This window comes from Belonocnema kinseyi, chromosome 10, assembly GCF_010883055.1.
Source record: "Belonocnema kinseyi isolate 2016_QV_RU_SX_M_011 chromosome 10, B_treatae_v1, whole genome shotgun sequence".
NCBI lineage: Eukaryota > Metazoa > Arthropoda > Insecta > Hymenoptera > Cynipidae > Belonocnema > Belonocnema kinseyi.
This window is the reverse complement of record NC_046666.1, coordinates 28,251,795-28,267,915: the sequence shown is the minus strand read 5'-3', so window position 1 is coordinate 28,267,915 and position 16,121 is coordinate 28,251,795. Positions and strand designations below refer to the sequence as shown.

The following is a 16,121-nucleotide window of genomic DNA, read 5'->3' as shown; positions in this document are numbered from 1 at the left end:
TTTTAAACCTAAAGAAATTAAATTTTAACAAAACTGTTACATTTTTGGCCAAAAAAGGTGGCTTTTTAACAAAATAATTATATTTTTAAGAAAATAGTGGAATTTTAAACCAAAAAAAGAAGAATTTTCAATCTAGAAGGGCAAATTAAAAAAATAGTAGAATTTTAAACCTAAAAAGATGATTTTTCATTCCAAAAGGCGGAATTTTAAACATGGCTGTTGAAATTTCTACAAATAAAAGGAGTGAAATTTAAACCAAACAAGATGATTTTTTAATTGGTTGAAGAAAATAGTAGAATTTTAAACCTAAAAAGGTTAATTTTTAACAAACCTGTTAAATTTTTTAACAAAAAAGAGTAGATTTTTTTCACAAAATATTTTATTTTTTAACAAAATAATTATACATTTAACAAACTAGTGAAATTCTAAACTAAACAAGATGAATTTTTAGTCCATTAATGAAATTAGTAGAATTTTAAAGCTAAAAAGACGAATTTTCACTCCAAAAGGCGGAATTTTTAACATAACTATTAAAATTTTTAGAAACAAAAGGAGATTTTTTATCAAATAGTTTAATTTTCAAGAAAATGGTTTCAATTTTCTAAAAATATTGGAATTTTAAACCTAAAAAGATTAAGTTTTAATAAAGCTGATGAATTTTCTAACAAAAAAAGGTGATTTTAAAAAAAAAATATTTTAATTTTCAACCAAATATTTATATATTGAACAAAATTGTTCAATTTTAAACCCAAAAAGGCAAATTCAAAAAAAGTAGAATTTTAAAACCTAAAAAGATGAATTTTCACTTCAAAAGGGGAAATTTGGTAAAAAAAAAATGGTTTCATTTTAAACCAAAACAGATGAATTTTAAATCCAGAAGGGAAAATTGAAAAAATAGTACAATGTTAAACCTAAAAAGTTGAATTTTTAGTCCAAAATGGCAAATTTTCAACAAAATAGTAGAATTTTAAACAAAAAAAAAGATGAATTCTAGATTAAAAATGGCGCATTTTCGAAAAAATGTTGGGATTTTAACCCAAAAATGTGGCTTCGTAACCAAAAAGTTTAATTTTTAAGAAAATAGTGGAATTTTAAACTTAAAAAGTGGATTTTTTAATCCAAAAGTGGGAATGTTAAACATAACTGTTTAAATTTCGACAAACAAAAGCGGCTGTTTAACTAAATAGTTTAATTTCCAATAAAATAATTATATTTGATGCAAAATAGTGGATTTTTAAACCTAAAAAAGATTATTTTTTAACAAAAAAGGTGGGTTTTTTAACAAAATATAATTCTTTTCAACAAAATAATTATATATTTAACATTTAGTGAAATTTTAAACTAAAACTAGGAATTTTCAATCCTATAAAAAAATACTAGAATTTTAAACCTAAAAAGATAAATTTTCAATTAACAATAGAGCATTTTCAAAAAAAACTGCTCAATTTTTCATAAAAAAATGTAACTTTTTAACCAAAAAGTTTAATTTTCAACCAAATAATTATATTTTTAACAAAATAGTGCAATTTTAAACTTAAGAAGATTAATTTTTAACAAAGAAGGTATGTTTCTTAACAAAATATTTTAATTTTCAACTGGAAAATGATATATTTAACAAAATAGTGAAATTTTAAACCAAAAAAGATGAATTTTCAATCCAATAAAAAAAAAATGGAATTGTTAACCTAAGAAGATGAATTTTCAATTAACAATAGAGCATTTTTAAAAAAACTGCTGAATTTTTCATAAAAAATATGGCTTTTTAACCACAAAGTTTAATTTTCAACCAAATAATTATATTTTTAACGAAATAGTGAAATTTTAAACCTGAAAAGATTAATTTTTAACAAAAAAGGTATGTTTCTTAACAAAATATTTTAATTTTCAACTAGAAAATGATATATTTAACAAAATAGTGAAATTTTAAACCAAAAAAGATGAATTTTCAATCCAGTAAAAAAAATAGTAGAATTTTAAACCTAAAAAGATGAATTTTCAATTAAAAATAGCGCATTTTCACAAAAACGGTTGAATTTTTTTCTAAAAAAATGTGGCTTTTTAACCAAAAAATTTAATTTTCAACCAAATAATTATGTTTTTAACTAAATAGTGCAATTTTAAATCTAAAAAGATGATTTTTCAATCCGAAAAGGGGAATTTTGAACATAAACGTTGAAATTTCGACAAAAAAAATTGGCTTTTCAAGTAAATAGTTTAATTTTCAAAAAAATAATTATGTTTCTTTTCTAAATTAGTGGAATTTTAAACCTAAAGAAATTAAATTTTAACAAAACTGTTACATTTTTGGCCAAAAAGGTGGCTTTTTAACAAAATAATTATATTTTTAAGAAAATAGTGGAATTTTAAACCAAAAAAGAAGAATTTTCAATCTAGAAGGGCAAATTAAAAAAATAGTAGAATTTTAAACCTAAAAAGATGATTTCTCACTCCAAAAGGCAGAATTTTTAACATGAGTAGAAATTTCTACAAATAAAAGCAGTGAAATTTTAAACCAAACAAGATGAATTTTTAATCCATTAAAGAAAATAGTACAATTTTAAACCTAAAAAGATGAATTTTCACTCCAAAAGGCGGAATTTTTAACATAACTGTTAAAATTTCTACAAACAAAAGGGAATTTTTTATCAAATAGTTTAATTTTTAAGAAAATAATTTCAATTTTTTCAAAATATTGGAATTTTAAACCTAAAAAGATTAATTTTTAATAAATCTGATGATTTTTTTAACAAAAAAGGTTATTTTTTAAAAATATTTTAATTTTTAACCAAATATTTATGTATTGAACAAAATAGTTCAAATTTAAACCCAAAAAGGCAAATTAAAAAAAATAGTAGAATTTTAAAACCTAAAAAGATGAATTTTCAGTTGAAAGGGGAAATTTGGTAAAAAAAATAGTTGTATTTTAAACCAAAACAGATGAATTTTCAATCTTAAAGGGCAAATTTTCAGTCCAAATAAACACATATTCAAAAAAAATTTTTTTTTAATCGTAGAGCATAAAATAAAAAATTTTAATTTGTTTTTTACAGGATCAACAATCACAGCCCTTCACTATCTCGAGAAACACGGTTTAAGGGCCGCATTAATAGGTGCCGTCGAAAAAGCAACATTACGTTGTAGAGAAGTAAGTTCGCAGTCTGAAAATAAATGAAGCCATTTATTTTCATCGGATGAAAAATTTTAAGCTCTTCGAAAATTCTAGAGTGGATAACAATCCACCTGAAAGGGAGAGCGAAGAGAGAAGAAAAAAGAGAAAGGAGCAGCAAAAAAAGAAACATTTGTATGATGCAAATGATAAATTTCTTTTATTATTACTTTCTGCGCGCATCTGCACTAAAACCTTATTATTTTATAACAATAAAATGCGGAAAATGCAGCTGCTCGTCGAAAAAAAAATGTACAGAGAGCTTTTTGTGAATAAGGATGGCGATTCGGCGGACGAATTCAAATTTCCGGTTTTTTCCAGGTCTAGTTTTTCAATTTTCCAGGTCAATTAAAAGTAAAATATTCATGTTTTAAGCAAAACTTCAAATAACTGAATTTTTAAATAAATGCTCTAATTTTTAAGTGAAAAATATCAATATTTTTAAGAAAAATGGAAGTTAAACTTTCAGGTAGAAAAAATTTGACCAAAAAAGACGAATTTTCAAACAAAATTAGTTTAATCTTTAACCAAATGAAATTAATAATTATTAAAAATTTTTAAATCATTTTTGCATTTGTAAATAAATTTGGTCAATTTTTCTAGATTATAAAATGGTTGAATTTTCAACTAATTTCCACAAAAAATGAATTTTCAACAAAATATTTTAATCCTGAACAAAAATAGATTAATTTTCTACTTAATAGTTCAATTTTTAATCAAAAGAGACTAATTTTTAAACCAAAAAGACAAATTTTCAACTAAGATGAATTGTTCAATCAAGAGCAAATAAAAATTCAACTAAATTAAAAAATTTTTATCGTCCAAAAAGACGAAGTTTCTATAAAATAATTGAATTTTCAACTCGAAAATATAAATTTCCCAGCAGAGTTGCATTTTTATTCGAAAGAGATGAATCTTCAAACGAAAAATTTAAATTTTCAACAAGAAAGTTAATTTTCTACATAATTTTTAAAATTTTTATACGAAAAAGACATATTTTTCACAAATTTGCTAGAAAGATTTTTTTAGTCAAGAAAAATTAAAATTCAACCAAATTGTTCATTCTTTGCGCCAAAAAGACGAACTTTCTATTAAAAAAAGTTGAATTTTTAATCTGAAAATATACATTTTCAACAAAAATAATTCATATTTAAACAAAAAATACAAATTTACATTAAAAAAAAACACTTAAATTTTCAACCCAAAAATATTAATTTTTCAAGAAAAAAGTAATTTTCAATTAAACAGAATTTTCAACCCAAAAATAATTATTTTCGGCCAAGAAGAATAATTTTCTAACATTCGAGAAATTAAAAAGAAACGTATGAAAAAATAAATTTTTGAGAAAAAATAGAATAATTAAATTTTCAGATAAAAAAAAATTTCAACCAAAAAGGAAACAAAATTTTCAATAAAATAATTAAATTTCAGGAAAAAAATTCCTTTTCGTCCAAAGAAAAAATAATTTTTGAATCAAATAGCTCATTTTTCAACCCAAAAAATGAATTTTTAATTAAAATTATGAACCTTAAAAAAATCAAAAAAATTATAGGACAACTTTTAACCAACTAATTTTATTTTCAAAAATAATTTTTAGACAAGATGATTAACTGTCAAAAAAAAATTTTCTATAAAAAATGGATATTTTCAAAACGATAAAACCTGATTTTCAACAAAATAGTTGAATTTTCTATTAAAAAATACCATTTTTCATTCAAATTCTTGAGTTTTTAACTAGAAAAATTCGATTTTCAATTAAAAATGTAAATGTTGAAGAAATTAATTTTCATTCAAACTGATAAATTTCCAATCAAAAGATTAATTTTCTATGGAAAAGACGAATTTTCCGCAAAGTGCATAAATTTTCAAAAAAGTGTTTTAATTTATAATTAAAAAGAGGGACAAATGAATTTTTTTTTAATAGAATAGTTTAATTTTCCCTTAAAAATCTAATTCTTCAGAAAAAAACGTATTTTCAGCCAAATAGTTCAATTTTCTAGTGAAATAGTTAAATTATTGGATTTAAAAAATTAATTTTTTAACAAAAAAATACATTTTTAATCAGATGTGAATTTTCAATTAGTTGAATTTTCCACCAGAAAGGTACATTTTCAAAGAAGAAAATTAATTTTCTATGAAAAGAAATATATTAAATAAATAAATTAAATAATTAATTAAAGAAATAATTAAATTTGAAACAAAATTTAACCAAAAGAACGAATTCTAAAAAAAAGTTAAAGAATCAACTGGAATTGTTAATAATTTTTAACAAGAGTTCAACTTTTCATCAAGTAATTAAATTTTTTAAATGGAAAAATTATTTTTCAACTAAAATGATAAGCAATTAGCTGAAATACTTGAATTTTTAACCGACCAGAAGATTAGCTTTAAAAGAAAAAGATAATTTTTTATTTAAAAAATGGATTTTTATAAACAAAATACATGTTTTTTCAACAATACATAATTCCATAGTTATTTAAGTGAAATTATTGTGGATTATATATTAAATTCAATTTTAAAAGCTTCAAGTTCCTTACTTTTAAAATAAAAATATTGCATTTTTAACAAAAAAATATGAATTTTTATACCAATATTTAAATTATCAACCCAAAAGATTAATTTTCTACCAAAAAGGTGATTTTTTGTAACAAATTATATGAATTTTCAACAAAATCTTCAACAGGAATAGTTAGATTTTCAAACTAAACGATTAATTTTTAACAAGAGAATTAAAAATTCACGCAAATAATTTAATTTTTAACTCAATTCATGAATTTTAAACTAAAATTATAAATATTTAACTGGAATAGTTAAATTTTCAACCAAAAAGGTAAATTTTCAAAGAAGAAAATTAAATTTCTTTCCAAAAAATACAATTTTTCAACAAAATACTTCAATAATTAAAGTATCGACGGGAATAAATAAATTTTTATTAAAATAAATAAATTTAAAAATTAAAAAATGGGTAAGAAAAAAGTTGAATTTTAAACCAAAAAGGTACTTCAATTTTGAAGAAAAAATGGAATGGTTAAATTTTTGGTTAAAAATGTTAATGTTCCACCAAAGAGATTAATTTTCAACTAAAAGAACGAATTAAAAAAAAAAAACGTTAAAATATCGGCTGGAATAGTTCAATTAAAAAAAAACTAAGGTAATTTATGTATATAAAACGAATAAAAAAAATAGTTGAATTTTCCACCAAAAAGGTACATTTTTCAAGAAAACAAAAATTTTCTACCAAAAAAAATACGATTTTTAAACAAATTTCATGAATTTTCAACAAAATAGTTAAATTTTTAACTCAAAAATGTCAATTGTTAACCAAACAGTTGAAGTTTAAAATAAAAGAAGAACAATTTTCGACAAAAAATGAAATAGTTCAATTTTAAGTTCAAAAACTGAATGTTCCTCCAAAGAGATTAATTTTGAAGTGAAATGGAGGAATGTTTTACAAGAATAATTAAATTTTTAGTAAAATAAGCTAATTTATAGATTTAAAAAAATTATTTAAAAAATATTTGAATTATCAACTGAAAAGATAAATTTTCAAAAAAGAAAATTAATTTTCTGTCAAAAGAAGACGATTTTTCAAAAACGAATTTTCATCAAAATAGTTCAATTTCCAAGTAAAGAAAATCAATTTTTAACTAAAAAGATCAATTTTCAACAAAAAATGGAATATTTAAATTTTTATTTCGAAAAGTAAATGTTCAACCAGGAGATTAATTTTGAACCAAAAGAAATAATAATTTTAATTTTAATTAAATTGAATTAAATTTAAAAATTCAAAAATTATTTGAAAGAATAGTTAAATAAAAAAAAACATTTTCAACTAAAAGAAGGAATTTAAAAAAATAGTTAAAGTCTCGACTGGACTAGTTAAATTTTTAGTAAAATAAACTAATTTATATATTAAAAAACGAATAAAAAAAGTAGTTGAATTTTCAATTAAAAGGGTAAATTTTCAAAGGTGAAAATTAATTTTCTACCCAACAAAAAATCTAATTTTGAACTAAAATAATGGAATATTTAACAAGAATAATTTAATTTTCAGGAAAAAAATTAATTTAAGTGAAAATTAATTTAATTAATTAATTTAATTTTTGTTTAAATTTAAATTACTTTAAGTCTTGACTGGCATATTTCAATTTTGAGCAAAATAATATACATCAATATATATTTTTTTTCAAAGATAGAAATTAATTTTCTACCAAAAGAAGAGGACTTTTCAACAAATTATAAATTTTAAACTAAAAAATTTTAGTTTTGAACTAACCAGTTGAATTTTTACCCAAAAAATATCAATTTTCGACCAAAATGGAATGATTAAATTTTTGGATCAAAAAGTAGCCATTGATTTGAAACTATTAAATTAATCAATTAAATAATTAATTGAAGGAATGATTAAATTGGAAAAAAAATTAATTTTTAACTAAGAGAACAAATTATCAAGAAAATTGTTAAACACTCAACTGGAATTGTTATTTTTTTTAAAACAACAGATTTATTTGTATGTATATATATATATATATATATATATATAATTTTCAACCAAATTTTCAACTATTTTAACTATTTTTAACTAAAAAATATCATTTTTCGAAAAAAATGGAATAGTTAAATACAAATTTTTTGTTTATTTAAATATTTTAAGCTGAAAATTCGACTATTTGTCTATATATTTCTTTTTGGTTTAGAAATTGATGTATTTATTTGAGAATTCGTTTTTTCTAGTAGAAAAGTAATTTTCTTGGTTGAAAATTGACACATTTAATTAAAAATTGATTATTTTGTTATAAATTTGTCTTCTGAAAAAAAATTAATTTTCTTGGTTAAAAATTTATATAATTTTTTTTTAAATACAACTTTGATGTATTTTGTTCAAAATACGTTTTTTCTGGTTAATAAAAAATACTATTTTTCATGGTTAAAAATATACGAATTTTGTTAAAAATTTATGTATTTTATTAAAAATTCGTCTTTTCAAAAAAAAATTAAAGTCTCGACTGGAATAGATAAAAGTTAATTTTTACTTTAAAAAATGGATAAAAAACAGTTGATTTTTCAACCAAAAAAGTACATCAATTTTCCAGAAAAAATGGAATAGCAAAATTTTGATTTAAAAAAGTTAATGTCCCTCCAAAGAGATTAATTTTCACTACAAAAATTGATTTTTAATAAATTAGTTTAACTTTTAACCAAGTAGTTAAATTTTTAAATAAGTAAATAACGAAAAATTGAATTTTACGGCAAAACAGAAGTAAATTCCCATATTTTAAATTAAATTCCCGGGTTTTTCCTGTTTTTCCCGGTTTTTGCCCGGCCAAGTCGCCACCCTGTAAACCTAAAATATGGAATACGTATCTGGAGAATTGTATAACAGACTGAGTGCATGACACTACAATTTCGTTGCAAGACTGATTTTAGGTCTCTATTTTTTTTAGTGTCAAGTTCCTTCAAGTTCGCGAACTTTTTGGAAAGAATGTTGTATGATTTTAGATAAAAGGTTTTGTAGTAGAAAACCTGTTTTAAGATCTGGAACCCTCGAAATGGTTTTATTTATTTAAAATTGAATCCAGAACGTGTAAATGTCGGAAACGGTGCAAAAAAGTGTAAAAATTAGACTAATGGATATATTTACATATATTTAAATATTTGTCTTAGTTATAAGGACTTGTATATGTATAGATAATATAAAATAGTAGAAATATATATATATATATTCGAAATATCGTATTCTTTCTTTAAATCAACCATAAAATTTAGCCCCTCACGGGAACAAATAATTTAACGCCTTAAATAAAAACTGAACCGAAATGTTTTCGGTATGTCTTTTTACCTAAAAAAGTAACAATTTTATAATATTTTAACTTCTAGGGTGTAAGTAGTATAGCTGTGCCACTTACCGACCGAGCAGGGTTCGATTATATGCTAAGTTACCGACTTATGGTATTACCGGCTGTCGCTAATGCAGATTCCGGCTAGATTATCATCAGTCGGTAAGTTGCGTAGGGGCACAGCTTTGCTACTAACGGAAGAAAAACAAAGTGATTTGTATATTGTTCACAATCAGAGTGTCAACTCAAATCCTGGGGGAAAAAATCCATTCTAATTCCAGGATTTTTCACATAATTTTTCATTTTTCAAATATTTCGATTTTTTTAAAATCACGGAGCGACTTTAGTATAAATAATGGTCTTTTTCAGTCTTCGTAAATTGGTAAATTTGTAAAAATAGTACTAATAATATAAAAAATTAAATAACTGTTTTTTTCATTTGAGAAATTAAGTAATATGTTTAAATTAAAAAGATTTGAAATATATAATATTAGAAAATAAATATTTCTTGAATTTGTCCCTAAATTCCAAAAATCTGAATAATAAGTAAAACCAAATTTTTACTTTATCTTCCTATATTTCAAATTCAGTAGTTATTTAGGTGAAATTAATCCGTACTTTTAAAATAAAAATATTGCATTTTTTATGAAAAAGATGAATTTTTAAACAAATATTTAAATTGTAAACGAAAAAGATAAATTTTCTACCAAAAAAGATGATTTTTAAAAATAAATTGGATACATTTTTAAAAAAATTTTCAACAGGAATAGTTGGATTTTCAAACTAAAGGATTAATTTTTAACAAGATAATTTAAAATTCACCCAAGTAATTTAATTTTCAACTTTTACCATGAATTTTAAAATTAAAATGATGAATCTTCAACTAGAGAAATGAATTTTCAACTATAATGATAAAATACTCAACAGAAATAATTACATTTTCTGTCAAAAAATAAATTTTTAACTAGAAGAACGAATTTTCAAAAAGCAGATTTTTCAACAAAATAGTTCAATTTTCAACGAAGAAAAATACATTTTTAACTAAAAAAGATCAATTTTCAACAAAAAACTTGAATAGTTAAATTTTTGGTTGAAAAAGTAAATGTTTAGCCAAAGATATTAATTTTAAATCAAAATGTAGAAATATTAAATAACTAAATATAAGTAAAAGAAATAATTTAAGCGAAATTAATTAACATTAAATAATAATTATCAAATTAAAAAATTGAGAATTAATTTTTAAAAACTAATAAAAAATAGTGGAATTTTCAATGAAAAAGGTAAATTTTCAACGAATAAAATTAATTTTATACCAACAAAAAACGAGATTTCAATAAAATACATGAATTTTTAACTAAATAGTTAAATTCTTAATTAAAAAGGAAATGTTCAAATAGAAAAATGAATTTTCAACTATAATGATAAAATATTCAACAGAAATAATTACATTTTCTGTCAAAAAATAAATTTTTAACTAGAAGAAAGAATTTTCAAAATGACGATTTTTCAAACAAGAATTTTCAACAAAATAGTTCAATTTTTAACTAAGGAAAATAAATTTTTAAGTGATAATTAAATAATTTAAAAGAAATTAATTAACACATTAAATAATAATTATCAAATTAAAAAATTGAAAATTAATTGAAAAAACTAATAAAAAATAGTAGAATTTTCAATTGGAAAGGAAAATATTTAAAGAAGAAAATTAAATTTCTACCGAAAAGATACGATTTTTCAACAAATTTCATGAATTTTCAACTAAAAAGATGAATTTTTAACTGAAAAGGATTAATTTTCAACAAAAATGTAAAATTTAAATTTTTATTTCAATAAGTAAATGTTCCTCCAAAGAGATTATTTTAAACAAAAATGGTGGAATATTTAATAAATAAATTTTAATTACAGGAATAATTGAATAATTTTAAATTATTAAATTATTACATGAAAAAATAATTATTAAATTATAAATTTTTAAAATTAATTAAAGGAATAATTAAATTTAAAAAAAAAGAATTTTCAATGAAAAAGGTATATCAATTTTAAAAAAAATGGAATAGTTAAATTTTTATTTAAAAAAAGTCAATGTTCCACCAAAGAGATGAATTTTCAACTAAAAGAACAACTTAAAAAAATGTTTAAAGTCTCGACTGGAATGGTTCAATTTCTAGAAAACTAAAATAATATATGTATAGAAAACGAATATAAAAATGGTGGAATTTTCTACCAAAAAGGTACATTTTCAAATAAACAAATTAATTTTCTACCAAAAAAAAAAGACGATTTTTCAAAAAATAGTATGAATTTTCAACAAAATAGTTACATTTTCAACAAAAAAATTCGTCTTTTTTGTAAGGAATTAATTTTCGTTATTAAAAATTCAAATATTTAGTTTAAAAATTCTGTATTTTGTTTATAACACGCCTTTTCTGGTAGAAATTAATTTTTATATTTGAAAATTTACGTATTCCGTTGAAAATTCGACTTTTTAGTTAAAAGTCATGTATTTCTTGGAAATTCGTCTTTTCTAAAGATAAGTTAATATTTTTCGTGGAAAATTCAACTATTTATTAAAAATTTTATGTATTTTGTTGAAAATTCGTCTTTTTTTGTGTGTAAAATTAATTTTAGTTATTAGCAATTTAAATATTTAGTTTAAAAATTATGCATTTAGATAAAAATTATGTATTTTGTTATAAAAACACCTTTTCTAGTAGAAATGTAATTTTCATATTTGAAAATTTACGTATTCCGTTGAAAATTCGACTTTATAGTTAAAAATCATGTATTTTGTTGAAAATACGTGTTTTCTGTCAGAAAATTAATTTTATTGGTTAAAAATTTAACTATTTTCTTTCAAACTTTTGGATTTTCTAGAAAATTTATCTCTTCTGGTAGGAAATTAATTTTCTCAGTCGAAAATACCATTTCGTTCAAAAATAATCTATTTTGCTGAAAAATCGTCTATTTCAGGTAGAAAAATAGTTTTCTTCCTTGAAAATTTAACTATTTAATTAAAGATTTTAATATTTTTTTGAAAATTGGTATTTTCTGGTAGAAAATTAATTTTCTTCGTTGTAAAATTCACAATACAGTTAAAATTTGGCGTATTTTGTTAAAAAATCCTCCTTTTTGGTAGAAAATTTATTTTCTTTGGTGGAAATTCAATATTTAGCTAACATTTTTTGTATTTTGTTCAAAAATCCTCTTTATTGGTAGAAACTTAGTTTTCTTTGTTCAAAATTTAACTATTTAGTTGAAAATGTATATGTTTTTTTGAGAATTCACCTTTTCTGCTGGACAATTAATATTAATATTAATAATATATTTGGTTAAAAATTAGTCTTTTTAGTCGAGAATTTGTCTTTTCTATTAGAAAATTAATTTTCTTTGTTGAAAATTGATTTATTTTGTTGAAAATTCGTCTTTTTGTAGAAAATTAATTTTAATGGTTAAAATTTCAACTATTTAGTAAAAAATTATGTATTTTTTTGAAAATTAATTTTTTTTGTTCAAAATTCAACTATTTAGTTGAAATTTTTTTGTCGAAAATTCATCTTTTCTGCTGGAATATTAATTTACTTGCTTGAAAATTCAACTATTTATTTTAAAAAACGATTTTTTTTTAAATTCGTCTTTTCTAATAGAAAATTAATTTTGTGTTTGGAAAATTCAACTATTTATTTAAAAACTAATATATTTGGTTACAAATTCATCCTTTCTGATAGGAAATAAACTTTCTTGATTGAAAATTCAATTATTTAATTAAAAATTGACGTATTTTGTTAAAAATTCGTCTTTTTTGTAGAAAATAATTTACTTGGTTGAAAATTCAACCATTTAGTTAGAAACTAATATTCTTTGTTGAAAATTCGTCTTTTCTAGCGCAGAATTCGCCTTTTGTATAAGAGAAATAATTCTCTTGGTTAAAAGTGTATGTATTTTATTGAAAATTCATCTTTTCTGGAGAAAAATTAATTTTCTTGGTTGAAAATGAAATATTTAGTGAAGATTTTTTGTATTTTGATTAAACATCGTCTTTTGTGGTAGAAAATTAATTTTCATATTCAAAAATTTAACTATTTCGTTAAAAAAAAAATATTTTGTTAGAAATTCATCTTTTCTGGTAGAAAATAAATTTTTATTGACAGAAAGTTCAACTTTTCGCTAAAAATTTTTGTATTTTGTTCAAAAATCCTCTTTTTTTGTAGAAAATTAATTCTCTTGATTTAAAATTTAATTAAAAATGTATGTACTTTATTGAAAATTCATCTTTTCTTGTAGAAAATTAATCTGCTTAGTTAAAAATTTAACCTCTCATTGAAAAATTGATTTGTTTTATTAGAAATTCATCTTTTCTGGTAGAAAATCAATTTTCTGCTTGAAAATTTAATTATTTAGTTGAAAATTAATGTATTTTGTAAAAATTCGCCTTTAAACTGCCTCGCTTTGCTTACTTTTTATCTGCCGAAAGATAAGTAGTTTCTTAAACCAAATAAATAACGAAAAAACGTTGCATTTTTGATGAAAAGAGCTGAATTTTCAACAAAATAATTAAATTTTCAACCAAACAGTAAAATTTTTAATCAAAAAGATTCATTTTCTACTGAAAGAGACGAATTTTTAACTAGATATTAAATTATTAAATTAATGAGATGAATATTCGAACCAAAAAGATGAATGTTCCACAAAAAAGCTTAATTGTCCACATAAAAAAAAATTTCAAAAAAATAGTTTACTTTACTACAAAATAATTCAATAGTCCACTAAAAAATAGTATTTAAAAACGAAAATATACAATAGAAGACTTTTAAATTAAAAACAATTAAATTAAAATCTTTCATTCGGCAAAGATGAATTTTCAAATAAAAAAATGTGACTTTTTTACAAAGGATATGGATTTTAAATCTAACAGGATAAATATTCTATGCAAAAAGATTAATTAAACAACAAAATATATGAATTTGAAGCCAAAAATATTGTCCTTTTTAGTAGAAAATTAATTTTCATGGTTTAAAATTCAACTATTTATCTAAAAATGTATGTATTTTGTTGAAAATTAGTCTTTTCTAGTCGAGAATTCGTATTTTCTATTAGAAAATTAATTTTCTTTGTCGAAAATTTGTTGAAAATACGTCTTTTCTTGTAGAAAATAATATTCTTTGTTCAAAATTCAATTATTTAGCTGAAAATTTATGCAGTTTTTTTTTTAATTCATCTTTTCTGCTTGACAATTAATTTACTTGGTTTAAAACTAAATATTTATTTTAAAATTGATGTATTTCGCTGAAAAACCATGAAAATGCGTCTTTTCTATTGGAAAATTAATTTTCTTGGTGGAAAATTGATATATTTTGCCGAAAAATCGTTTTTTTTGTAAACAATTAATTTTCTTTATTAAAAATTTAAATATTTAGATAAAAAAATTTTTGCATTTTCTAGCAAATCCATCTTTTCTGCAGGAAAATTAATTTTCTTGTTTGAAAATTCAACTAGTTAGTTAAAAACGAATTTATTTTGTTGAAAATTCATCTTTTCTTGATAGAAAATGAAACTATATATTAAAAAGACTAATGTATTCTGTTGAAAAAAAGCCTTTTCTAGTTGAGAATTCATATTTTCGACTAGAAAATTTATTTTTTTTTCGTTAACAATTTATGTATTTTGTTGAAAATTCGTTTTTTTTTGTAGGAAATTAGATTTCGTGGTTGCAAATTCAACTATTTGGTGAAATTGAATGTATTTTTTTTAAAAATCGTCTTTTCTAATAGAAAATTAATTTTATTTGTTCAAAATTTAACTATTTTGTTGAAAATTTATCCGTTTTTTTAATTCATCTTTTCTGCTGGACAATTAATTTACTTGGTTGAAAATTTAATATTTGGTTCAAACTTTTTGTATTTTTTTTTAAATCTTCTTTTTTAGTAAAAATGAATTTTCTTGGTCAAAAATTCAATTTTTTAGTTAAAAACTAATATATTTTGTTAAAAATTAGTCTTTTTTAGTCAAGAATTCGCCTTTTTTATTAGAAAATTGATTTTCTTGGTTAAAAATTGATGGATTTTTTTGAAAATTCGTTTTTTTTTTCGTAAAAAAATTAATTTTCGTCATTAAAAATTTAAATATTTAGTTAAAAAATTATGCATTTTTTTGAAAATCCATCTATTCTGCTGAAAAATCAAATTTCATGATTTGAAATTCAGCTATTTAGTTAAAAATTATGTATGTTATTGAAAATTCGTGTTTTCTGTTAGAAAATTAATTTTTTTTGTTAAAAATTTTAATATTTTCTTCCAAATTTTAGTATTTCATTGAAAATTCATCTTTTCTGGTATGAAATTAATTTCCTTAGTAGAAAATTCAACTATTTAATTAAAGATTTATATATTTTGTTGAAAATTCATATTTTCTGGTATAAAATTAATTTTTTTCGCTGTAAAATTCAACATAAAGTTAAAATTATTTATATTTTGTTTAAAAATCCTCTTTTTTGGTACAAAATTAATTCTCTTAGTTAAAAATTCAATAATATAGTTGAAAATGTATGACATTTTGTTGAAAATTCATCCTGTCTAGTAGAAAATCAATTTTTTTGATTGAAAACTGAATATTCAGTTTAAAAAAATGGTTTTTTGTTGAAAATTCGTATTTTCTGGTACAAAAATTAATTTTTTTTGCTGTAAAATTCAACATAAAGTTGAAATTTTTTATATTTTGTTGAAAAATCCTCTTTTTTGGTAGAAAATCAATTTTCTTGGTTGAAAATTCAACTATTTCGTTGAAATTTGATATTTTTTGTTGAAAATTCGTCTTTTCTGATGAAAAATTAATTCTCTTAGTTAAAAATTCAATAATATAGTTGAAAATGTATGACATTTTTTTGAAAATTCATCCTATCTAATAGAAAATTAATTTTTGTTATTGAAAATTAAAAATTCAGTTTAAAAAAATTGTTTTTTGTTGAAAATTCATCTTTTCTGGTAAAAAATTAATTTTCTTCGTTGTAAAATTCAACATAAAGTTAAAATTGTTTAAATTTTGTTGAAAAATCCTCTTTTTTGGTTGAAAATTAATTTTCTTGGTTGAAAATTCAACTATTTCATTAAAAATTGATATTTTTT

The 16,121-nt window shown here is 20.8% G+C and overlaps 1 protein-coding gene across 7 annotated transcripts in view; it reads left to right on the top strand.

The window, feature by feature from the left end:
• LOC117181489 (pyrroline-5-carboxylate reductase 2-like) overlaps nucleotides 1-3,553 on the top strand; it is a 39,087-nt gene extending 35,534 nt beyond the window's left edge. For all 7 annotated transcript variants that reach the window (XM_033374207.1, XM_033374205.1, XM_033374206.1 and 4 more), the window contains one exon: nucleotides 3,051-3,553. In XM_033374207.1, the coding sequence (XP_033230098.1) occupies nucleotides 3,051-3,172 (122 nt within the window). In that variant the 3' untranslated portion in view covers nucleotides 3,173-3,553. The remainder of the gene's footprint in view (nucleotides 1-3,050) is intronic.
• The last annotated feature ends 12,568 nt before the right edge of the window (nucleotides 3,554-16,121 follow it).